The 26,750-nt window shown below is 41.7% G+C and overlaps 1 protein-coding gene across 4 annotated transcripts in view; it reads left to right on the forward strand.

Moving 5' to 3' along the window:
• The window catches only part of rsrc1 (arginine/serine-rich coiled-coil 1), a 116,671-nt gene that overhangs the window by 36,886 nt on the left and 53,035 nt on the right, over window positions 1-26,750 (forward strand). For all 4 annotated transcript variants that reach the window (XM_034096668.1, XM_034096670.1, XM_034096672.1 and 1 more), the window contains exons 5-6: window positions 8,591-8,627; window positions 20,049-20,100. In XM_034096668.1, coding sequence (XP_033952559.1) covers window positions 8,591-8,627; window positions 20,049-20,100 — 89 coding nt within the window. The remainder of the gene's footprint in view (window positions 1-8,590; window positions 8,628-20,048; window positions 20,101-26,750) is intronic.

Raw genomic sequence — 26,750 nt, forward strand, 5'->3', positions numbered from 1 at the left:
TCTCATCTCCATAATTGGCCCCTTCTGCCCTTCCCTTCTTTATAATGTCAATTATGCTCTTAATTTCCTCCTTGTTCAACAAGCCAGGTCTTAAAATAGCCTAGATGTATTATTGCTGACATGGTCACATTTCTGTTAAAGTGGCACCAGATTAAATCACTTCAAATTGTTTGTGTACAATAAACAGGTTGTGTTTAGTTGGCGGGTGCTGCTTAAATTGCAGCCATAAAAATGGTAATAAATATAATTTTATATCTTTTTACCTCTACAGCAGAGTGACAATACACATGTTTCGTGATAATGATGTTAAGTAATTACAAGATGCCCTCTGGTCGTCAATTCAAGTGAAACAAATCTGGCAACATTTAAAAATATATATACTTCCTTAAATTCAAGCTCCACAAGTGTTTCTACCCTCTGTCCTATATGCTTTGTTCATGACACGGTGTAAGACGGACCCCATGTAAACGTGTGTGTGTGTGTGTGTGTGTGTGTGTGTGTGTGTGTGTGTGTGTGTGTGTGTGTGTGTGTGTGTGTGTGTGTGTGTGTGTGTGTGTGTGTGTGTGTGTGTGTGTGTGTGTGTGTGTGTGTGTGTGTGTGTGTGTGTGTGGGGGGTGGGTGTGTGTGTGGGGGGGGGGTGTGTGTGTGTGTGTGTGTGTGTGAGTGAGAGATGGGCCAGCCATAAATCGGCTTCTCACTTTCTTATTCCTCCTTTTCTGACTTTTTTATTGACTGCACTTAAACCACCCATCAGAGCAACATAAAGTGCTGAATTGGTTAGCCCCTTTTTTAATGGACTGGTTTTCTTTTTTTCCACCATTTTGGGATTATGCTAAAGTTGAGCCCCCTCCTTTGGGAAGGGTGGTACAGCTTGCTTGTGTGTGTGTGTGTGTGTGTGTGTGTGTGTGTGTGTGTGTGTGTGTGTGTGTGTGTGTGTGTGTGTGTGTGTGTGTGTGTGTGTGTGTGTGTGTGTGTGTGTGTGTGTGTGTGTGTGTGTGTGTGTGTGTGTGTGTGTGTGTGTGTGTGTGTGTGTGTGTGTGTGTGTGTGTGTGTGTGTCAAAAGCCCTCCTCTTAGCTGTACGAAACCCTGAGAGGTTGCTCTGATAGTACACACACAAGAATACAATTTCAATTTCAATTGGCAGCCCTGTTAAAAAGGAGCTATGGAGATGGCAATCAGGCCTGGGGGAAAGCTGTGTGTGTGTGTGTGTGTGTGTGTGTGTGTGTGTGTGTGTGTGTGTGTGTGTGTGTGTGTGTGTGTGTGTGTGTGTGTGTGTGTGTGTGTGTGTGTGTGTGTGTGGGTGTGGGTGTGTGTGTGTGTGGGGGGGGGGTGGGTGTGTGTGTGTGTGTGTGTGTGTGTGGGTGTGTGTGTCTCGGCAGCTCAATATCAAGCTTTTGCCTCCTATTAGTTAAACAGGCAGATGTCACTGATGTGGACTGTGTATTAGTGCATTGTGTGTGAGTGTGCTTCCACTGGTGTCCCCATCACGTTGACTCTTTAATAAATATGCCTGCCATTCTATCAGCAGTCAAACAACATATGAATGCTCAATGACACGCTTGACAAGCCATTCAACTATGGAAAATGGGGTGCACAACACACACACACACACACACACACACACACACACACACACACACACACACACACACACACACACTCTTATGAATGATGTCTCTTTCACAGCTTTAGTGTCCTGTCTTCCCCTTTGCTCACTATCTCTGCGTGATATCAGGCAGAGAGACTGCTGTAGGCCAAAATGTTATTTCAGCAGCGAAGGTGTGTAAGAGAGAAAAGAGATAAGGACACTTTAAGAAAAGATAAACCTGAGAAGTTCCTTAAACATGGTCAATTCTTTAAAATCATTGCCCATTACACAGTTATGGGGTCCAACACAGCCTAAATTTGGAACTATACTAATTCAAATTAAAGACAATTTCAGATTTTTTTAATAAATAATAATGATTTTATAATGCGAACAAACAGTTCTAGGCATTTTAGGATTCAACCAAACAAGGTAATATAACTATTTTATTAATCTATTTAATAGAATTTTCAAGCAATAATGCCAGACATTTCCTAAACTGAATATCTTTTGTGTTTTTCAAGGAATTGTGTTAAAATTGTCCACCAACACAAATACTTTCCTAAATGCATAAATTGGGAGGATTTTTACCACATTTATATAAAACTAAGATGCATAAAAAGGGCAATACCACAAAGGGAAACATTGGCCAGTAAGAATCAGAATACCTTTATTAGTCCCACTAAGGGGACATTTGCATCGTTACAGCAGGAAAGAGCCACAGACAGCTTAATGTTACATATGTTTAAAAAAAAGTACTACGTTATGATATAATAAAAAATATAATAATACAAAAATAAATACTTTTCAAAATACAAATCCTGTAACAGTAAGCCTGGACTTATTCCCCCCTACACTGCAAATGTGAGTAAAATGACATTGTCACATAAAAGAGACGGTTAGAGGGCTTAATGTGACCAGAGGAGGAGAGCAAACCTTTATATTACGTGGTAAACCTGTCCAGTGGTGGAGGGAGAAAGGGTTAAAGCTCCCACACTCAGCACAGCAGGCCTGAGAGGTAATGCATGGCTGATGAGAGCCGGGCTAATGGGCAGCTCTGTTAGCTGGAAATCAAATGACTGCCTCTGCATTTTAAGTCCCTCTGTCGCCTCCATTGACTGACTGAAGATATTTATCTCCCCCTTGTCGAGGGGGGGGAGAGGAGGTGGGTTCAATTAAAGCGAGGAAGAAAAGGAGAGGGGGGTGAGGGGAAGAAGTGGAGGGCATCTTCTAAAAACCTGTAGCTCTAATGCAATTATTAGAAACTTGACCACCAATGACAACTCATCTGGGGCTGGCGCTGTAATTAATTGTCTGCTAGCAGGAGCGCAGGGGTTTTGGAGGGTGATGGGTGGGGTGAGGTAGGGAGAGGCAGGCGGGTGATTGGTAGAGGGCAAAATGACAGGTGAGGAGAGACACAGAGAAGGAGATGAGGTAAGATGAGGCAACAGCTTAAAGATCTTCTTTAGCGTGCAAGAGACAGAAAAGAGTTTGGACACAGTGAAGCAGAACATGTAGTGAGTGATAGAATGAGAGGAAAAAGTATGCGATTAAAGAAGAGGATTAAATAAGGAGAGGGAAGGGAGAAAAGAAAGAGCTGGAATGAGAAAGCAGGAAAGTGCAGACAGTGTGATGGATCCAGTGACCATGTTAAATTGGTTATATTGACCTTGCCAGAGCTCAGTTTAACACTCACACTTGTTTGTCTAGTTTTACTTAATTGACCTCAGATAACTAATTACCATTTCCTGGAACAACAGTACATTACTCTCTGTCTCCGACCCCCCCCCCCCCCCCCCCCCCCCCCCCCTCTCCCACTTGCCATTCTTTGTCAGGCTCTCTGTCTTTCTGGCTTGTGGCTACTTGAAGGGAAAGAGAGATACACGGCACACAAAGTACTGGAAATTCCCTAATAATGAAGTGATGCAACGTTCCTACCTTTTTAAAGATGTTTGTCATGTTAAAGGGGACCTACAGTATCATGCACAATGCACTTTTGTACGCCTTTTATACATGAATATGTGTCCCCGCCGGTGTGTCAGGGAACTCACCAAGTGTCAGAAAACACAACCCTCTCTCTTTTCCTCCATACCCAAATCTCTAAAAACGGGGCTGCAACGGATCTGATCCAGATTTGAAATATCTCTGACGTCAGAAACGAGGAGCTCCGCCTAGATGGGCAACTCTCCACCTATCAGGAGGAGACAGCCACGGCCATTGCCGTTCGAAAGTGCTGGAGACGCTGTAGTACATATGCCATGCATGTAGGTGGCGCTGTAGTCTGCCACAAAAGCAGTGAAGAAGACTTCTCACAGATTCAGCCCTTGCAAAAACAGGGCTAAAAACAGGGCTAAAAAAGAGCAAATAGAGCGAAATGAGGCATGGCTAAAATGCATGATCTGTTTGGCATTTTGAAAAAAAAAACTTGCAGACATGTTTTATATAGGTATGGCCCTACAATATATTATTCAAATATAGCATGATAGGTCCACTTTAAATGCAGAATGTAATGACAGACAGCTGTCTATTTAGCTTGGCATTAAAGGTCAATAGAATTGTGTCATTACACTTTTCAGAGCAAACAATATTTACTGTGCAGGCTGCCTCTCTTTTTTTGTTTGCCAAGGTTGACCATACTTAGTAAATAATTTTGGTGAAGTTTGCCGAATCATACATTCCAGGTAGATCATTGTTCACCAAACAAGCTTTTTTATGAGGATTAAACAATAGAAGGTAAAGCACAAAGCGTTTAGAGACGCTAAGAGAGCTGATGCTTCAATAACAAGCTAATATCAAAATTCTGAAAATGTGAAAATAGTAAGTTTAATACAGTACTGTAGGTAGATCAGGATTAAAACTAACAACAAACTCACTTTTGAAGTGTCTGGGGTCCTTTTTATTCCAGATATTGCTACATTGTGAATTAAATAATCGAAGGAGAGCCATTTAACTTTAGCCATCAGCTTTTAGATGCACATGAACGAAGGTCCCATAGATTTGTATTATTGTTCATTCATGCATGTTTCAGTTGAACTGAATACATTTTTCGTTTTGTTTTATCGAATTGCGACATCCGGTAATGCCAGTTGATGCCACAGTTTAACCTGTTAAGCCCTGAGCCTTCAGGCTCGAAAATGACATGCCCAACAAATGTCTTCACTTCTAAAAGGGGTAAATTAATAATCTTTTTTCTCAAAGCAATGATACACCTGTGAGTTGGATGTAGAAGAGTCAGAATCAATATAGATGTTTTTATTTTAAAGTAAATTTAGATTGAAAATTATAGTTTCCGTCCAAAAAACTTACTTATAGTGAAAACCACCCTTGAATGATGGGATAGTAGACTAAAAGCTTTAGGAATCCAAAATATAACATATGATAAGTACCCTGTATCAAGATTGATGCAAAACAAGTGACATTTTACCTTTTTAAGAGAGGTTTAGAAAAAAAAAACACTCATTTGGGTGTATTTGCCATATCTCTGGAACCCATTGGTCGATTTTGATGATTGACACCTCTTTTTAACCATTATAGCCAATATAATCGAGGGGGGGTTCCTAAACCATTTAAACATTACCATTGGTGAATGAGAGTGATGCGCAGCCAGCATGCCCAAAACCGGAAGCTGGGTTACAGCTCGCATACACTCTATGAAAACTCAGTTTATTGACATAAATATGATGATGGATTATCAGTAATCATTTCAAAGTGACACAATTGGATTAACCTTCAGCAGCGTTTATATGCGTTTTAATGCCCTTGAACACAACTTTTGATCAGAAAACATCAAAGGTAAGACGTATTTGCCGTTTTGGCTCCGTAAAGTGAAGTTGTGTGTTGTCTTTGCTGGTTTTCGCTGCCGCGACTTTTGGTCTCACAGTGATGATACTTATACCATTGGAATCCGTGGAATCTCAGCTTTCATATCATATATAGTTTGTGCAGATCCGATGAAGTATAACATATTTCTACCATGAGTTATGTGCTAAGTGCGTTAGCACTCTTTTGCTTAGTGCTAATTCAGAGGCTCGACGTTAGACTTGTGTTTTGTTTCGGTCAAAATGGGTCATATCGTCAGGTAGCTGAGTTTATTCCCGTTAAGTGGGTATGACACATTCATAGTTTGTTAAATGTTAAGAAGCCCTCAGACGCTGTTTCTTGCAAGATGTTGCGGGAGCCCCCGCCCCCCACAAAAATGTGACGGCTCTGTTTGAGTATAATACCACACGTACAGTAGCCAGTAGTATTATCAGGGTTCGAGATAAATGCCTTCCTGTTGGAGTCCGTTGGTGATTCCCTTAAAATGCTACATAGTGACAACTCTATGTTGACATTGTCAGGAGGAGAGCTAGTTAACTAGCCTATAGCTAGCTGTAAGCCTATGATGAGTAACACAGTCGTGCAGTAAATAACTGAGCTATCAGCTAACGTAACAGGAGCGAGGTTATATTGATTTACATAAAGCATTCATTCATATGTACTGAGAAAAGGTACATTAATAGTAATATCTTCAATCTTATCAAGTTTAATTTTTGGCGAGAAACTATAAAAATAACAGTTATTTAAAGGAAATCATTTCCCAGCAATATAAAATATTTATGAGACAGGGAATTAAGACCTGAGTCCTTAATTGAAAGCAAACTAAAATATATGAAATGACTTCCACGCCTTCTCAGCATGCCAAGCCTGTCATATGATATCAAAAATTACTGTCGTTCTGCTTTATTCCTGTCTATCCATGTCTACACTTCATCTCTCTTCATCCCCCATCACTCCTTCCCTCCTTCCCTCCCTCCCACCGTGTGCCAGGGCTATAATGTGCTCCTATGGTTGTAGTAAGCAGGCCACAGTGTCTCTGAGGCCTTGTGCTACACCACCATTACTATCTGGCTTGCCTCCACTACAAATTGGATGAACAGGCACTGACACATTTTCAATAGTATTACATTAAACCAAGTGGATTTTGATTGATAACCTAATATTGGCCTAATGCAAAACATCAATCATGGCAAGTATATTAATTATTTAATATTGTGGCGTAATTCAGAAATCGATGCTGTCTCTGCGTTGAAGGCACAGAGAGCGGAGGGAGGGAGGGAGATAAGAAGAAAAGGGAGGCTTTATCCCTGAAGACCTCAGCAGATTATATGATGTTTTGAAAAGAGAGATGAGGATGTAAAATGGTGTGTGTGTGTGTGTGTGTGTGTGTGTGTGTGTGTGTGTGTGTGTGTGTGTGTGTGTGTGTGTGTGTGTGTGTGTGTGTGTGTGTGTGTGTGTGTGTGTGTGTGTGTGTGTGTGTGTGTGTGTGTGTGTGTGTGTGTGTGTGTGTGTGTGTGTGTGTGTGTGTGTGTGTGTGTGTGTGTGTGTGTGTGTGTGTGTGTGTGTGTGTGTGTGTGTGTGTGTGTGTGTGTGTGTGTGTGTGTCAGCTTTGTGCATCTAATGGATAGAGCCATCCCTTTGGCCCCAGTGCGCACTGCGCTGGACAGTTTGCCCTTGATACAGTCAAGACAACAGATGACAAAGTGCTATATTAAATCCAAGTGAAGAGCTTAATAAAGGTTGGATCAAAACATTTAAAAAACGGGGGAAAAACAAACAGTTACAGTATACAAACGTAAACAGGGGGGAAAAAGCGGAGGGAAAGGAGTGAAAGAGGCAGGATCGAGCGCGGTGTCTCCCCTGTGTTAGATTGTTTCTCACTAATTGCGCTTCATTAGCGGATTACACACACTGTCACCACGGTAACAAATGTCTTGCTCTCTGGTTGCCGGGCGCCCGTCATGTATAATGAATGTGGCGGGGTGTTTGTCAGAATGTAATGTAATTACGGCTAGATGAAGTTTGCCTTAAGTGGTTGACTTGTCTGCATGTGGCTCACTGACAGAGCTCAGAGTAAACAAGCATCCTTTCTTCACGACTTCTTCTCTGGTTGTTTCTTACTTTTGATAATAGCATTTCAGTCTTTCCTTTATACCGTTGTTTGGAAATGTTGATGATGTGGCCCAAGTTTTGTGGTCCTACTGGGTTTGGGACCTGGCCTGATGGATGGACGGATGGAGGAAGGGGGGGGGGGGCAGGATGGATTAGACAGTATGTAATTTTAGAGATGGTGTAGATTTACACTCTGATGCTGCCGGCTGCATTAGCAACTGAAGCCTGTCGATAAGCCTTTCTCCCTCTCAGCACACAGACACAAACACACACACACAGTGGATCGCCATGGCTGGGGTGGAGTTGTCAGTAATGGGGGCCAGAGTTGGATGGGGGTGCTGGGATCGGGGACGGGGCTGTTTGTGTTCTCTTGATCTGTTGATTTTCACTGCTGCAAATTTGAAATGTGCCAAAATCGCATCTATTATTTACTGCCAATTTGCTCTTTTTAAAACCGACTGTCCCCCCCCCCCCCTCTTTCACCTCCTCAGCTCGCCATTCTGCTTAGCTACTCTGGTAATCATACGCAATTTTTTTTATTAATTCACTGATAATAAGGTTTTTTCTCTGTACTTTGAAATTATTATATTGACTGCCAACAGTGAGGCAGAAATGTTGGCCAACCTCTGCCCGGTGTGGACACAAACGCACACAGCACTTCAGTATGAAAAGGCAACAATTAGAATTATTCTAATTAGAGAACTTATCAAGATCAATTTCTTGGAACACCACTCCACTCCTGCACATAACTGAACATAAATACAATATATCAAAAATATTCAGTATTTCTCAATCTATAAAAATTAAACTTAATAATTCTGGACGGCCAGACACCTCACCATCTCAGGCTCTGTAAACTTGTGTAAGGCATTTTTCTTTTTGGCATTGCTGATATTTAGTTCAATTGATTGAGAAAAAAATCGGATATTAATTTGTAATAGAAATAATTGTATTCATATTATGTGTATTTTTCAGCGGATGTGTGATTGTTTGCAAAAAAAACGACTATCGTTAAACTATGTTTTGTGTCCTCACTTTACTTACATTTGGGGAAATGTGTTGTTGTGTTACAGGGAGGCTGCTAACATCAAAGCAAGATTAGAACATCTGGTAAGTTCCAAACAACATACCCCCTTTTTATCACCCCTTCCCTACACACACACACACACACACACACACACACACACACACACACACACACACACACACACACACACACACACACACACACACACACACACACACACACACACACACACACACACACACACACACACACACACACACACACACACACACACACACAGAGACACACACACACAGAGGGACACATACTTTGATATCTGCATTCCTAATGAAATCTCTGGAATTGGAGCTGAATACCTGCAGCTAACAGGCAGGGGAGGGAAGGACAGAGAAAACATTGAAAACAAGGGTAGAGGGAGGGTAGTTTTCCCCCCTAGGGCCTGGTCCATATTTTTCTTAACGTTTCATCTATCCCAAATTTTTTCCAAACACACACATCGACCAGACACAGGTTATCCACCCTCATTTCTGAATTTAGTTGTGGATATTTGCAGGTTTTTTTGCAAGTATGCATCCCTGTTTGCACATTGATGTATGAAAGTACTTTCTACCTTTCAGGCTCTCTGTACTTCTCCGTCAGTACGGGTCCTTTCCTCACTCTTCTCCCGTCCATGAATCGAGGGCCTGCTGGAAACACTCTCTCGGGACAGCACTGAAAATTTAATAGCCAACGTTTCCAGCGTTTCTCTTGCTACCCTCTTTAATACGGGGTCAGAGTGCCGTGCAACAAAGTGAAAAGGTTCTCTCTCCTCTTTTTGGGTGGGAAGGAAGCGAGGTCTGACGTGCCCCATATTCCAGGGGATGAATTATAGACAGGGGTCAGCGAGGGTCCCGGATCTCTGTGGATGTCACATGCCCTCCCTCCCTTTCCTCCCTGCATACTAAACCTGCAGCTCCCAGCACCTTACGCAAATGAACCCCCGCCCCACCACGAGCTACGCAAATGACCCCCCCCCCCCCCCCCAGCCCCACCACGAGCTACACAAATGACCCTGAATATGCCACACATATGACTGACCCCAAAATTCAAAGAGTCCTCAGTAACTCTCCACATGAGTGCGGATCAGACAAAGTTGACCTACGATTTCGACGTCATCAAGCTCAGGGAGTGTTCGTTAATGTAATTATTGACTGAAATAAAAAAAACTCAGATTGATGTGGGAATAGACTTCAGAGTGGTGGAAATTAGCCTGTATTTTACACCCTGTTCACATCAAAACTGCCCTTAATTGCTCCTAAAGTGAATAAATGCTACTATGACACGTACTATCATACAGTTAGTAAGTATTTATCTTAATAATTGTGTTGAAGTTAAAATATATATTCGACAAACAGGCCACTGTCTGGACCAGTGCCTGCCTCCTTTACTAAGATGCCGCTCCCTACTTCTTTGTCCCACTGTGGGGATTTTTGAGGGCACTATATGGTGCATAGATTTCTCACTCAGAGTTCAGACACTTAAATAAAATGACAGACATTAAATATAGTGCACGATATAGTAATGGTCTAGTTTGGCTTTGGTGATGTCTGGAGGTGAGATTGATGTGGTACTCCATAAAAGGGGTTGTGAATTATTCAAGAGAGGATTACATGCATAAACAGCATTAATCAATATGTGTATTGGCAGTTACATCTTGGCAAACATTAGGTAGTGTGGGCCTCATGTTGAGAAGAGACTTCCTGTTAAAGGGAAGTGGAATGTGAACTAATTTACATTTGGACATGAGGGGTACGCCGTCAGAGCAGAAGTGTCGTGTCAGGTCCTGTCTGGGATTTGTATTGAATATGGGTAAATATTGTACTTTAATTTTTTTATTGGCAGGGTTGAGTTGAGTCATTCTTTGTGTAATTATTATAAAGTGGACCTTTTTAAGATCAGAATTTTGCATCCAATTCCTAATACCTCTATCGGGATCAGCTCAGAGTTCAACATTTCATGTACACACACAGAGACACACACAAACACACGTTGGTATGTTTACCAGTGCATTTATATAAGTCTTTGGGTATTTGAATACCTGAATACTGAGTGTTTGAATTTATGGGTGTGTTTATGCTTATGGGGAGATTGCACCCCAGTAGTCGGCTGCCTGGGTAGTGTAAGACTCTGATTATGATTCGGGACAGAAAACAGTAAATAATGGAGCTCGTCTCCCTCTGAGGAGGCTGTTCCAAATGCTGTTCCCACCCATACCTCACACATACATCCCTGTAGGTTTCTAAACAGGCATTTATGACTTTCTGTTGATGTATTGCTTTTAAGATTAGGGCATCAACCATATTGACACTTATCATGGTGTTGCAAAGCTCAAGTCATATTATCCTTTCAAGCAGCTCCCTTGGACCTGAATTGTTTTTTAGAAACAATTTCCTTCCCAATATGAATGTTACTAATTTGAAATTCTCTGAAAACGGTTCCGTTGTTTACACATGACAAAAACAATATCTGTAACATCTTCCAGCTTCTATTCAAATAATTCTGGCGCTTGATTTTCCATGATGAATACTAACAATGCCTCCTCCTGTTAACTTAACAGTTTGAGTGAATGACTGGTGCCGTAATTAGGTGGGCAATTAAGATGTATGTGGTCTGAGGTTTGTTTTATTGTTCATGTTTGTTTTGTTTTCGTATTCCAGCAGATTGACTGAACACGATCAGTAGCGATTCAGAGAAAAAGACTGAAGTTAATTGCTCCCAGTGCTCTGCGTTAGTTTCTGCTTTTGTACAAACGCAAACACACACACACATTGGACTAGTCTTTGCTCTGGGAGAAATGGAGCGATAGTGAAAGAGGTGGCCGACAGCAGCTAATCAGTCCAGATGCACAGCTTCTCAAAGCGAAGTAGAAGAAAGCCAGCAGCTCAATCAATACATGAAGAATCCGCCTCATCAGGATTACTGGCTCAATCAGCAGCTGTACCCATCGTTCTACCACACACACTGCCCGGGGAAGCATAGAAGAAGAGAGGCAGAACAAGCCAGGGAAAGAGAGAGGTCCTGGGATGGGTATTTAAATAGCATATGTTAGTGTAGAGCAGAAACAGCTGGTTCACAGGTCACTCCAGGTTGAGTTTAGGTCACGATTCACAGAAAGCTGACATGACATGTGAAGTCATAGGAGAATTTGGGTTATGTGTTAATAGGTCATAAAAGGCCCTTTTTTAAAAACAAAATAAAATATGGTTTCGCAAGTGTACATTTCAGGTTGTAATTTAGGCACATATTTAACCACTTGTAAACATTTTTTTTAAAGGAAAATGCTATAGTTCCCAGAATTAAGTGCAGTCGATGTATTGCCAGTTCAGTATGCATAATTCATTTTTCTTATATCGAATAAAGTAATAGAGGTATTTTGTAACAGCCTTGAAGTGTATGTATGCCTGTATGCATCATTCATGGCTTAAATTGATCCCTTAAGTCTTACCAGTGCAGTTATCCATAATTTCCCCTGCTGGGTCTCTTACCTATAGTTTTACTCAATCAGCTGAATGACTGTTTCTGGCTCTTTGTTGAATCTGCTGTCGGATAAATTGTTAATTTCATTTCTGTGTGATTTTGGCACTAGGTTTGTCAATCGTTAAAAACATTGATGCTTAAACAGCTTTTAAACGTATCCTCAAGACAGTTAATTATTATTAAAATAGCTTAACTTGATGTCATAGTAATAGGGAAAGTAACATTTTACTTGTTCAGTAAAGAAATTATATACTACAAAAAATATATTGTTAAAGTGTTGTACATCATCCAAAATGTATTCCTTCAGAGGAGCTCTGCATCACAATAAAGTGTTATCTGGAGAAGGTGGAGTAGAACGAGGGGTCACCAGACTGCTGTACTCATGGCTCTCCTCAGGGACGGCTGATGTCGCCCCGGTGTCCCTTGGCGAGTTGAAGAGTTTACGGAGGCAAATAGCATGTTGGCTTACTGACAGATCGGCAACAGCAGCTGGAGTCAGAACAACTCACTCACACACCAAGAATGTGACAAACCCGGCCTCTCTGAATACTGCAGTGAGTCGACTTTGAGCCGTCTTAGTGTGAAATACAAAAAGTTAATGGGAGTTCACGGCTCAGAATGATATATTATTGCTTCTTTTATTTATTTAGCGTTTTTAATTATGTCGTTAAATGCTTTCTCTTTATCTCTCGTTGTATCACTTTCTCTTTCTTTGTATTTCTCGTCTCTGTCTGTCTTTCTCCCTCTCTAATATGATTGTATGGATAAAGAGGTGAAAACAGCCAAGAGAGAGATTCTGTGCAGATAAAGGAGGGAGAAAGGGAGGCGGGGGTTTGATAATCTGCAAACAGATTTCCATGCTTATTACACTAATGATTTCATGATATTTGATGTGGTGGCGGGGGTTGTGAGGATGTGGGGGGGTGGGGTGGTCTCTCTCTCTCTCTCTCATCTCCACGCTGCCGCTAAATGATGGAGTAATTTGAGTGACCTCTGACTCGGGGCAGGCCCAGACGTAATTGCATGTCATTCTGGCTCGGAAGGAGGGGAAAAGGAAGGGGGGGGGGTTCCACAAAATACAAAGTATCCCCCCTGTTTTTCCCTCCTTTCTCACATATCACCTGTTTTTCTGTCTCTTTTTCACGTGTCCCCATCACCGTCTTTTCTCTCCATCTTGTCGCCTGTCACACCGCGGCTCGCTCTTTGAGTGTTTCCAAAAAACAACCCCCCCCCCCCAAACAAAAGAAAGATTGCATTAATTTTCAAATGATGATATTACATTAAGCGCAGAGATCTCATATATCAAAACGTGAGAACTACTCCCTTACTGTATGTGCTTCATCTTAATGGTATTGCTGGATGTCAAGGGCATGGAGGAAATTAAATCGGAAAGTGCAGATAGACCAAAGAAGATATTATCTCTGGATGATTGCAGTTTTGATAGGTATTCCAGTGAATTTCATTTTCTCCGGATGGGGAGAAGATGAGTTAGCCTGCACATTTGCTCATTTTTCTTCTACATGATTTATGTGACTTGAGTATAAAACTCTCTCCTTCACCCCCACCGCCGCCCCCTTTTATCGGAACACGTACATGCATGCGCACACACATACACACACATGTTCACGGGCTAGTAAATTACTGCCTTTGAGTTGTATCTTGACTGGGGCAGTTAATGTATGTGTGTGTGTGTGTGTGTGTGTGTGTGTGTGTGTGTGTGTGTGTGTGTGTGTGTGTGTGTGTGTGTGTGTGTGTGTGTGTGTGTGTGTGTGTGTGTGTGTGTGTGTGTGTGTGTGTGTGTGTGTGTGTGTGTGTGTGTGTGTGTGTGTGTGTGTGTGTGTGTGTGTGTGTGTGTGTGTGTGTGTGTGTGTGTGTGTGTGTGTGTGTGTGTGTGTGTGTGTGTGTGTGAATACACACGCCTGAGATAGCAGCAGAGCCATCACCGGGAATGATTCCAGGGAGACGGGGGGAGTGTCATTACTCAGACTTGTTTACATTCTAAATACGTAATGAAATCTTGTTGTTAATAATGACGGGAATAAAAGTTTGGAAAATTGTAAAAGTGGTGAAGTTTGAGAAATGAGCCCCGGCCTGTGAAATAGCATTTGGGGGCAGGAAACGACATTATTATGCAGTGCTCCTGCCTGCCTGAGACATGAAGATGAACTGCTGGCGGGCCATAAAATGCTGTTAGCCCTAGCCTGAAGTATGGCACATTGTAAAAGAGCCCTGATCCCATATTGCCATTATATATAAAAGTGTATCCATACACAACATTATTTTTCATATAAGATGAGCCCAGGCCCAGGCCCCCCAAATGCATACACAGATAGGCAGATTTTCTTTCCCCCTCCTTATAAAATATATAAATAAACATATTGCCATGGAACCCATCTCTGCCCTGATCTTATAGACTTCGATATTAAAAACGGAAATATTGCATTTTCTAGGGGCTCTGTTTTCCCCTGTCCTCTTTTGGGTATGGGATATATCTGTGTGTTTGTTTGGGGGGAGGCGGAGAGGAAGACGAGGAGATGAGGAGGAAGCCCGAGCGGAATGCAACAAATGAAAGGAAATGGAAACAGATGAAGACTTTAAAAATATAATGAGATGAATATTGAGCATATCAACTCCAGCAGAAAGAGAGTTACAGAGAGTGTATATTGAAACTGTTTATTGACAGAAAAGAATGGTTACTGTGGTGCAATTAAGATTAATGTTACTGCAGATGGACTCAAGATATTGCTTTGGAGACATTTATAACTGTCAGGTGAGTTTACTTTAACCCACATTTCAATAATGTGTTTATTCATTTAGATTCTTTACCTCTTAGATAAAGGAAGCAGGCAAGAGATGATGAAAAACACTTTGAATCCAGATGGTTGCTGGCTTTTACTGGATTTTTTTATACGTAATAACTAGTCACCATGTCTACGATTTATCATTTGACCTTGAACCTTTAGTTTTGTTAAACTTTATACCAAATACTGTTTTTAAAAGTAGTAATCTCAAACCTTTTTGAGGTTCTTTGAAGGATGGTAACTTTACTTTTACAGAAGGACATAGAGACATTGACAAAGTCACGTATCTGTCCGTCTGGAATTTGTCTGCTTGATGTTAACAATTCACATACATTAGTTGCATAAGAGATTGCATTTGGCTTATCTCAGCATAAGATTCATTATGTTATCTTTTTAATGTATACTCTGTAGTGATATGTGGCTAAGTATGTCCAAATAAATATTTATGTGTTTGAGTATCCTCCACTACACTACATAACTTATTCATGGTTAAATGCTCCCCTCATATAGCTTAAATAAAATAAGCTTATCTACACCGGCTATATATTATTTAATCATATCTATATTTATTATATTTTATATAAAAACAAGAAAATAATCTTTTAAAAATGTTATCTTTAAAATGATTTGTTAAAAGCTGCACTGGCGCGACTCCTCGGAGCAGCCTAGCAGATGAGTTGACTGTCTGTGAACCTTGAGCCCAAGTTATTATGAGAGCGACCTACGGTGCTCTGACTCTCTGAACTACAGTATCTCTGAAACTCTTCATTGTTTTATTGTCCCGCCCTCTCCCCTTGGTCTCCTGCTTACTTCCTCAGTTTCTCACCTGAGCCTGGAACTAAATGTGTTTGTAGAATGACTGAAAAAGTATTATGTCTTGACTCTCTTTTTGCTCAGTCATGAATTGATTCTTGTTGTTTTGGTTCACTGATGGGTGTAAATCATTTGGTGAGAAAGTAGTCTGAACAACACATGTCCATATTTGACCTTTCTGACCTTTGTTCTGCCTCTCTAACAGGCATGTATTCGTTTGCTGACCCACACTATGCTTTGTCTGCTCGCCCTCAAGCCCAAAGATAAAGATAATAGTGCCTCGGACCAGAGCATGACTACAAATAGATGAAACTTCCTGCATGCGGCAGCGCTGCCTCATTATACACTGCGTGGCATTGTTTTTACCAAGCCGAGGGAGTGTTATTTATTTTTCTAATGGGACGTGTTTATTTTTTACTAATGGGACATGCGCTGGGCACTTAGGCTCAGCTAAGCGTGTCTCAGTGTGTCTGTCGTCGCTGTGCTGAGGTAAGGGAACCAGTTGGAGGCCTACCATGAGCATACAGGACTTCCTGTCACATTCAGGGCAAGAGTCAGACAGAGTTTAACGGGTGTGGGTGTCAGTGACGGCAAAATTATCCCAATGATCGCAGATTCTTTTATGACAGCTACCTGGAAAGAGGTGTTCATTTACATCTCGAAAGAGAGGGAGGAAAATGCATTGCCTACTTTATGGTGTTGATGATACATGCATGGCTAAAATTCACACGCCACAAGAGAAATACAATATCAAAGCATGGGACCATTACACTGAAATACTATATATATATATATATATATTGTTAGGTATAACCAAAGTGCTTATTAGAATATTACATCGGTTGGTCAGATGTTGAGGAAATTAAAAGCAGGATTTGAACTTCTTCCAAACTTCTTTACACAAAAAACCATTTGTTTTACTACTTTTGTTAAACTGAGGGCAACACTGAATTCCATCCAGGTAATATTGTCTTAAAGTATAAGTTGTTATTCTCATAATTAAACATTTTTGCAGCTCAACTGCTTTTTAAAAGCTAAAGCATCCACCTTGGTTTGATGACTCCTGGTATGAAGTAGAGCTCTCTGTCTGCATGTCATAATGACCTTGAACAAAACAGTAAATTGACATGAATTGTATAGAACTTAGTACTGACTTCAGGTTAACAGAGTAACAGGGTATACGTTCAGTAAATGACTATATAAATGTGACGTAAGAATACAAGTCTTACATTTCTTCTTTCTAGAACCTTCTTGCTATGTCTGATTCTCTCTCACATTCATACCCTCTGTGTCTCTATTCTTCCTCTTTGTCGTCTTTTCATTTCTTCCTCACATCCCTCTTCTTCACACTCTGACTCTTTTTGTCTACGATATATACTGAGCTCTGAAGAAAACAAAAGTAACTTTGTCAGCTGTCTGTCTTATCTGTTGTTCCCCTCTGCCTGTTTCCCCTCTCCTCACAGTGTGATAATCTAAAACCCCTTTTAAGAAGCCGCTGCTTATTTACAACACAAACACACACAAACAAACACACACTCCTTTTCCTCTGTGTCTCATGTTTGTTTGTGTGAGTCGGAAAGGCGCAGTTCTAATTGAGGGGCGAAGCCACTTCAGATGTAGCGGGTGCCTTTTTCCCAGTGGGGGGAACACAGATCTGCCTCTGGGGAGCACAATTAATGCCTTTTTATTGTTTCCTAATGAATTACACACAGAGGAAGTGGGCATGCGTGTGTGTGATTTAGAGAGAAAAATAGAGAGTTTTTCATAAAAAATAACCGTGTATGTGTTCTGTACCATTATGTTGTTAGGTTAGTTGACTTCTGAGTAACCTTTACATTACTTGATCATTGATATTAATTATCCTGCATCAGCATTTATGTAGTTCTTCAGGCAGGAAACACTTGTTTGTCCTCATTTGTCCTTTACTCTTTTTTCTCTGCATTCATTTAAACAGTGACGCAAACCGACATGGCAGATAACTTCTGTGATACTCTCAACTAAAACTGTTCCACATATGTGACCATTGCAAATCAAGGATGTAAAAAATGTGTTTTTAAATGTAAAGGGTAATGGGAGATAACTGCAACAGTAAGTTGCTCAAAAGTTTCCACAGTGACAGAGAACACAGCAGCAGTTTTCTCTCCTGTGTCCTTTAGTGTTGTATTACCCACAGCTCGGAGGAGTGTGTGTGTGTGTGTGTGTGTGTGTGTGTGTGTGTGTGTGTGTGTGTGTGTGTGTGTGTGTGTGTGTGTGTGTGTGTGTGTGTGTGTGTGTGTGTGTGTGTGTGTGTGTGTGTGTGTGTGTGTGTGTGTGTGTGTGTGTGTGTGTGTGTGTGTGTGTGTGTGTGTGTGTGTGTGTGTGTGTGTGGATACATTGACTTACACAAGCCTTAAGGCCAATGTAAACACATGCTAATGTGATTACTGAGGGGGCGTCGTAATAAACTGTAACTAAGATGATTGCGCAGCACACAATGATCAGGTTAGCTACGATGTGATGCGTTGTTGCTTTACATGACTGGTCGCTCTCATTGTCCAGCAGGATAAGCCTTGTACCATGTAACCATCCTTCTCAGATTTTTATTTTATGGCATGTAATCCTTTATTTTGCTTTAAAGAAGGTGCCAGAAAATGACAGAACGTTGCCCTCATCACTTGAGGGGTAATAGAAAGTGTGTGTGTTTGTGTGTGTGTGGGTGAAGGCCTCAAGTGTTATACTTCTTCTTCGGCAAAATAGTGATTAGTAATTTCAGCTGTCGAGCAGCGGGATGCTCTTTTTCACCTGCTACAGGACACACACCCACACTCATGCGTACTCATGCGCACACACATCCATGTTGCATTAAGTGTTTGTCAGTCTGTCTGCAGTGCCTTGATGTGCCTTCCATCTAGGATACAGCACCCTGACATCGCTACATTAAAGGGGGTCATTATATTTCCCTGGCTGCCACCGAGTAGTGACGTTTTTACAAAGTGACAAGTTTACAGTCTGATAAATCAGTTTTTTTTGCTGTGGGGGAAGCTACAGTGTATAGGAGAGGTAATGGTGGGAGGAAAAGCAGGGTTGTCTGGAAGAGGAGGAGGTGGAGGAAGAGCTGCCTGTCAGCGACGCCCCGGCCCTGTCGTCTAAAATGTGATGCTCCCAGGCAGAGAATTCAGATCTCATTAGCATTTAATTTCTCTCTAATCCTACACACAGTCCCAACCGCTGCATGGTAACGAGGGCCGCGGTGCCACGGCAACTCCGGCAAAACATCCGAGCGCAATCTGCAGCGCGCTCGCCTTTTACAGCTCGGCGCCCTGTCGTAGCCATCATTCTTCCTTGACAATTAAGACCCTCAAATCTAATAGCAGTGATATTGGAATTACAGCAAGACCCTTTTGAGGGGATGTCAGGAAAAAGGGCTGCGCCTCCCAATACAGCTGTCAAATCACAAGGCCTTCCCCCCGAACATGCCCGCTAAGCGTTTCTGATACACACACACGATGGGATGGGGAATATGTTGAGTCTTTGGCTGTGATCTTTGTCAAATGTGCTCTCTGTGCCCTCTTATCCAACTCTCCAAAGACTTGTTCCAGCAGCTTTTGTTTTCTCTCTTCTCCTCTCACTCTCCCTCTTTGTCTCTAAATTTCTCTTCATCTCTCCCTCATTGATTCTCCCTGGTGTGTGAGAGATGTTGTTGCTTTCTGTTTTTCACCAGCAGGGTTGTTTCTTTTTTCATACGGATGATTAGACTGGTAGATTGGTGAAGTTGTCCCTTGGTGCTCTGTGAGGACAGTTGAAGGGGAACATTTTCTCTAATGGTTGCAGTTAAAGATTATCAGGGGTAAAATATGTTTCAGCCTAAGGGACACAACCGTTTCAGAGCTACATAAAGTTGTGTCAGGTTGCAGTTACACTGGGCTACGTGATATCCGAGGCAGACGGGTGGTTTAGTAACGATAAGGGCTGCAACAAAAAATTACCCTAACTATTGATTCATCTGATAACTATTTAATCAATTATTCATATTCTCAAAAGTATGAAAAGTGAGTATAAAATCTCTATATTCGAACAATTCGAGCCAGAGAAAAACCCAGCATTTTCTATCTTTTGTACATGAAAAATGCCTTCAAACAGTTATCAATTTGCAAAAAAGTTGGTGATTAGTTTTCTTTCGATCAACTAAACTTTGCAGCTCTCATAACCAGGTCGATCCTCCATATGAAAGCCTTTTGTTAACGTAATGTGCCCTCAAGCAACATGCTGAGACCAGCTCAAAAGTATATTCTGTAGTTTTCTAGGAAGAATGAGAATATTGAGTTTCTCCAATATCACATTATTATTGTTGACTCATTTTCTTCTGTTGTTAATATGTCTGTTGTTCTTCTACAGACTCCATCAGAACAGGCTAAAGTCCGAATGCACATTGTCCTAGAGGCTGCAGGTACGTGGATTATTATTCTGTTTCTCTTCACTGGCGTTTTGTATAAAGTGGTTGCTTTGCTCTCACACTTGCCAGTTGTGTTCACTCGCTCATTCAGAGATGCTTACCTAAAGGCAGTGTGTGAACATGTTTTTAAGAGTAGACTCGGTCTGTGGTCCACCTCATTGTGCTGAATCACTTTTCTGTCAATAAGCCATGATAGTGGTGTGACTCCAGGGTTGTCACACTAATGTCACATATCAATTTACTCAGCTACATCCGCCGTCATTTGTAAACATAGCCCTGTTATTTCACCCTTGGGCTATTCAGTTTTCTTTCTTCTTTCTTTTGTATTTGTTCCTCTCATGGTAAACATGTAAACTTTGAGCACATGGATAGCCCATGGTGGAAAGGAGCAGGGAGAAGAAAGTGTAATTTTTCCAATATATTTGGAGATATAGTACGTCTTATTCTGACTGGACATTATTTACTTTTTGCATATAGACAACCTACACTAATTTGTTAAAACATAATGGTGACAAACCTTGTGACTGTTTGAAAAAGAACAACCCTATTGTTAAGCCACTTTAGAAATATATGTGTCAATATAAAGATGAACATATTTCATATCAGGGGAATTTAAAATAAAGTGTCGTTACAGTATATTTAGCAGCTCAACACAGATTTTCCTATCCCAAGTTGTAAATGAGCCACAGTCTCGCACTTCACTCTGGACCAGGACGGGTTTGGTACTTGTTCTCCCATACATAGACTCATATCACCCCCCACACACACACACACACACACACACACACACACACACACACACACACACACACACACACACACACACACACACACACACACACACACACACACACACACACACACTACCAAAATGTCACACACACAGACAAATGCATACTCACTCTCCTGCTCTCCGCTCTGAGTGCTTCTGGGCCCGTATTCACTGCAGCTTAATTTCAAACACTCCTCCCAGTACATAAGTCATACATGTCACCATGCACGCGGTGTATATATTCCAGTGTGTATTCGAAGGGTAGGGTTGCGAGTCAGATGTGACAGGCAGAGATTGACTGTGGAGAAAGATGTCTTCATGTTTACAGTCACACACACACACACACACACACACACACACACACACACACACACACACACACACACACACACACACACACACACACACACACACACATACACACACACTGGCCCAGCACTTGTGAACAGGGCTCTAATTTCACCACAGGAAATATATGAAAGAACCAAGCAACTATACATCATCTATAAAGCACCCAGCAGCCACACACTTACCTCACTTAAGACTTGTTCAGCCTTACTGTAGGCCACGGAACAACGCTGCAATCCCTCTCTGTGATTTCCCTGATTTTGAACTTTGTGAAGCAAATCTTACTTCATCACACGTTGAATTGACTCCACATAGTTTGTGGACTGGTGAATAATTTGACTTCTGTTTTCCCTTGCTCACTTATGTTCTCTCTTATATATCGCGCACTCCCTGCCCTGCCACCTCAAGGCTAATGTTGCACTAATGGTGGTGGAGCATCATAAAATTGAGCATGTGGCTCTGAGTGCACTGGGCCAGACTGGCGCAGACACAGGCCCAGGGCCAGACACAGGACTAGAGGAGAGGCTTTAATGCACTCTCATGTCTCTGGTTTTCCTCTCTCTCCTGGAGGCTTCCAAAAGAACAGGTTTATGGCTCACTCAAAGATTGTCTCCACCAGAAAGCCCACGTTGGCCCGTTTCAGGCCTTGGGGTGCCTGTGATCATATCGCTCATAACGATCTACAGTAAAAAAACTAATTGACAACAGATTTCGAGAGATAAAGCAGTTTATATTTGTAACCTGGCCTGATTTGTTATTTTATTCCACCCGTGTTTATTTAATTTCCTCTGTTTTTTAATTAACCATTGATTGCCCTCAGTAATTTGAAACATGTTTGTGTGACAGAAATTATCACTGAGATGTTTTTTCTCAAGTCCTCTGACCCTGCGGCGGCAGCGATGTCACATTTCACAAATTCATCTCGCATGTCTTTTCCTTCTCTTCATTTCCTTTTCTCTCATCACTCTCTGTTTCACCGTCTTTGTTCCGGTGTTGTTAGTGGACGGAGGGAGATAGGGATATAGGGAGGGAGGGATGGATGGAGGGCGAGAAGGAAGCAGCAGATGTTGGGAGTTTGTGTGAATGTTAATGTCCTGACGTAGCCGTGGAGCTTAAGCCTCCTCCTCCTCCTCTTCCTCCTCCTCCTTCCCTCCGTTCCTCTCTGAGCGCCCGCCAGGCTTTCTCTCTCGGGGACTCCTGACATCCTTAAAGCCCGTGGCTCTCCTCTCCTCTTCTCTCCTCCACCTCTTTCTCTCCCATCCCCTCCCTCCTTTTGTCCGTCTATGGACTCTCTCTAGTCAGTAGAGAGCAGATCATCCCATGGCTAAAGCGGCTCAGGCCTTTGTGTTGGGGGGCTCTGTGGACCTGTAATGAGCCCCCTCGGCTGGCCCGCTGGCCTGCTTAGCGCTCACTAGGGGCTTTGAGAGAGAGAGAGAGAGAGAGAGAGAGAGAGAGAGAGAGAGAGAGAGAGAGAGAGAGAGAGAGAGAGAGAGAGAGAGAGAGAGAGAGAGGGTGGGGGTGGGTGGAACGGGATGAGGAGGTGAGAGGAGGAGGGCAGCACTGGCCCCCAAAGAAAGAGCTGGATGGATATGTTTATGGGTCACTTCCTGCATGGCCTACATATTACACACTTACACACACTCACACCAACACACACTACACACCATATTTCCAAGAAACGCACTTGCTAATTCATCAATAATAAGATAATTTGCTCGTCAATATTTGTACCTTTAATAACTATTATGAATTGAGTAAAATATGTCATATTGTCATAATGTGCCTATGAACAAACATAGGATACATTGATTTGAAATACAAATTGAGTCCTGAATGATGGTAATGCATTCTGAAGTAGTTGATTTTCAAAGATGGTCATTAGCCTTTGTATCACTGGCTGCAGTGACCAACTTGCAGGGAAACATTACATTACATTTCATAAAACGTCCTGCACAGGTCAAGGAAGTTCAGGTGGATAGAGTTTGACAGTATATATATAGATGTATATATAAAGTTACCTTCATAGCAATAAGAAGAAATGTGCTAACTGGCACCCTCTACATACACCATACATATACATATAGGGTGGTCTTTCTACATTTAAAAGCAAAGCACTCCCTAAAAGAAAACTTAAATTAATATATATACCACACACACACACACACACACACACACACAGACACACACACACACACACACAGCACCCACGACACCCTTACATATGCATTATACTCTTTCCTTTCTGCCACTTGCCAGGGTCTTAGCTCTTTTCAGAGCGGTGTCCATTTCCACCCAAATGAGCAGAAGCACTGTGTGCGGCAGCGGGCCTCTTCTTATCCACACGTCAATAGGGAGTGTTTGCAGAACACCCACTAAGGACCTGAGGGCCAGGGGTCATCAAAACCTCCGTCTTCTCCCCATTTGAACCTTTGACAGCAGCAAAACAAACAATCCTTTAGACCTCATCAGAAGCTTGAACTTGGCAGGGCTTCACTCTTCTGAATTAACTTCCCCTATTGGTTTGTCCAAGTTTGGCACCTGGCTGAAGTTGTCAGGGAGAAGTTTTCTCATTTATGATTTTAATAATATTGAGCAATGTATTATTTGGTTCATAGCAATAGTGTCTACTGCAGTTCTTGGGGGGTATATCTTTTCTGCTAGAAGTCTAAATAGAGTCCAAAATAAAGCCCTGTGATGCTGAAGTAATATATTGGATTAGATTTTCTGAGAATTAAATGTACATATGAAATTGTGTTATAGATATTATATTAATACAATTTGAAAGGTCCACATATGCTGATGTAAAACCAGAAACAAGAAAATCCTGAAGTTCAAGAAAATTCAAAAATATAAAATTCAAAAACAATATCAGCCAATTTCAATAAAAAATCATTTGAATGAGGGACATCTGTGAACTGCTCAGGATGCTCTCATAACGAACAAATGTATTAGCAACACCTAATGTAATAAGCAGGTCTGTAGGAGTATGTCTCTCTTGTTTGTGTCTGTACGTTTGTGTTTATATCTGCTCTCTGATCCAGTATCAGACATAAAGAGGCGAGGGGGGGGACCAGCCGAGCTTAGCAGCATCATGCGATAGGACTAATTCTTCCACAGTAAATACGGGGTATTAGGCTTCTCTGTCACACCAGGGGTCCTGAAGAAACTCACACACACCCTTTCTCTCGAGGTATCCGCTTCTTTCCTCCGTCTTCCTTGTGCTTCCAGTATCCCTCCCACCGCCTCAGCCCACCCCCTTAGGCCCTGACAGATGTGCGCTGAACAGACCACATACATGGAGGGTGTCACCTTACCCCCTCTGGAACTAAAGGGCTAATGCGCCACATTTAGGAGGCTGCCGCCCTTTGTTCTGCCAGGATAAGAGGTGACAGGGATGGGGAGACAGAGACCCCAGCCCAGCTCCAAACAGCGCCTAGGTCTCCTTCTTTTTTTCCTTGGCAAAGTCTGCATATTTCTTTTCCACCTTTCTCATTCTTCCAATTTTTTCTCTGCCAATGCTGTACTTTCATCATTATCTCCCTAAGATTTAGCAGTCGTCGCTGGTATGCAGCCCAGGATTTGTTGTGCAGTTAATAACAGTTATCACACATTATCCATCTTCATCATATCACCGTCACTCTGGGCGCAGCACACTTTTTGTGTGACGAGACTAACAAGATTGTCAGAAACGCCAGTCAGTGGAGACCCTCATTTCAAAAGGGGGTTTCTCTGTAAGACACGCGGGAATTACCCAGTAATAACTTCTCTCCACATGTTCTCTTAGCTGAAGGACCGGTGTTATTTTAACAAAAGCAAAACGTCACTTTGAGCAGTTTGAACTGAAAATAAGTGTTTTGCTGCCATGCGAAAACATGTATTTTTGAGCTAAAACATGGTACACAACTTGATGACACCTTTTAAAAAGAATTTGGTTATTTTGTTGTGATGTTAAAGAGTTTCTTCATTCTGCTTTTTCTTGCATTAAAACTGCTGTTGAATCTGGATTTACTGATTTAACGAAGGTTTAGTCAAAGATCAGAAATAGCAGAAAAAAGGGGGTTGTGAATGAAACAGCTTATCATGAAGTTTAATGATTAAAACAGCCTGCTCCATAGAGGACATTTGCTAATGTTTACCCTGCAGCACTTTTTAAACATCAGTTTAAAGCTTCAACTTACAAAATTATCAGAGATCCTTCGAGGTTAGCTGAATCGGAGAGATTTAGTTTGATACATTCATCATGATTTCCTTTTTTTCCTGTTAAATATCCTAGCATAAAGCCAGACATTTACCGGCCCAGCTTCCAACATATTCAAACAAACGAAACAATTGCACAACAGCAACAGAAATCCCCTCTGCATATGTGCAGGAATGTGTCTCCTGTTGTCTGTATGGAGGATAATGGTGCAGGGATGTCCTGTAATTTAGTCTCCGTAACCATTGATCAGCTGGATTTATGTGCCATTACCTCACTGTTCCAGTCAACAGTCGTAATTATGTCTCAGAGAAAGAGCAAGAGAGAGGGAGAAAGAGAGAGAGAGAGGCCTCCAGTTACTTACACAGAACCCACATACCTGAATAAGCTTTTATAAAACAGCCCCTGCTGCTCACTTAGTGGCAGATTGACACCGGTGGCAGATGTGCTGACCTCCAGAGGAGAGGGGAGGATGGATGGATGGATGGAAGGGTTAGGTGAGCTCAGTTAGAGAGCCATACCTCATAGTAGGAGCGCTGTGCCTCGAGCTGTTGCTCTGACCCTCTCAAAAGGAGTCTATTTACGCTTTAAAATGTGCATTTGATGCTTAAGAAAGGATGTGTTTGATATGGATCTCTGTGGTCAGCTGCACCTACAAATGTATTTCGTTCATTTCAGTTAGAAATAAGCCTTCCAGTTCAAAGGTGTCTGTCAATGGGCGGGGCAGAGTGATCGACCTCAGGACTGCATGGATCACAGTTTTATGTTCAATTGATTTTTGGTTTGTTTTATGGGTATAATAAACGCAGGTCCTGCTGCGCCCTGGTTTTCTCTTTGCTATAGCAAGCTTGTGATACCCCTCACGAGAAGTGTATTATGTCAACTATGACCGATTTGATTAATTACTGATGACAGAAAGTGTTAGTTGCGGGCCTTATTAAAATAAGGAAATCAATTACAGCTGAAACAATTTGTTGATTAATCGATAAGCAGGTCAACAGAAAATTAATCGTCAGCTATTTTGATAATCGACTAACACTCTTAGGTCATACGTTACATTGTGTTATAGTGAGTTTACACTTCATGATTCTATTCCTGATCTCAACCTTTTTCCAAATCCGCTAATGTTAAACGTTTTTTTTTATCTTCAATTACAGACAAACTCAGGCCAATGAGAGTCCAAGATAAGGGGCGATGGGAATATATCTGTGTCATCATCAAACAAGACTATTAAAAAGGCTCATTGATGTGTTTTGATCCAAATAATGGAGGCAAATTGATTGAAATGAAGTTCATGCTCAGGCAGCTAAGTGCGTTTATTTCAAAATG

Source organism: Pseudochaenichthys georgianus, chromosome 13 (assembly GCF_902827115.2).
Source record: "Pseudochaenichthys georgianus chromosome 13, fPseGeo1.2, whole genome shotgun sequence".
In the NCBI taxonomy this organism is placed as follows: domain Eukaryota; kingdom Metazoa; phylum Chordata; class Actinopteri; order Perciformes; family Channichthyidae; genus Pseudochaenichthys; species Pseudochaenichthys georgianus.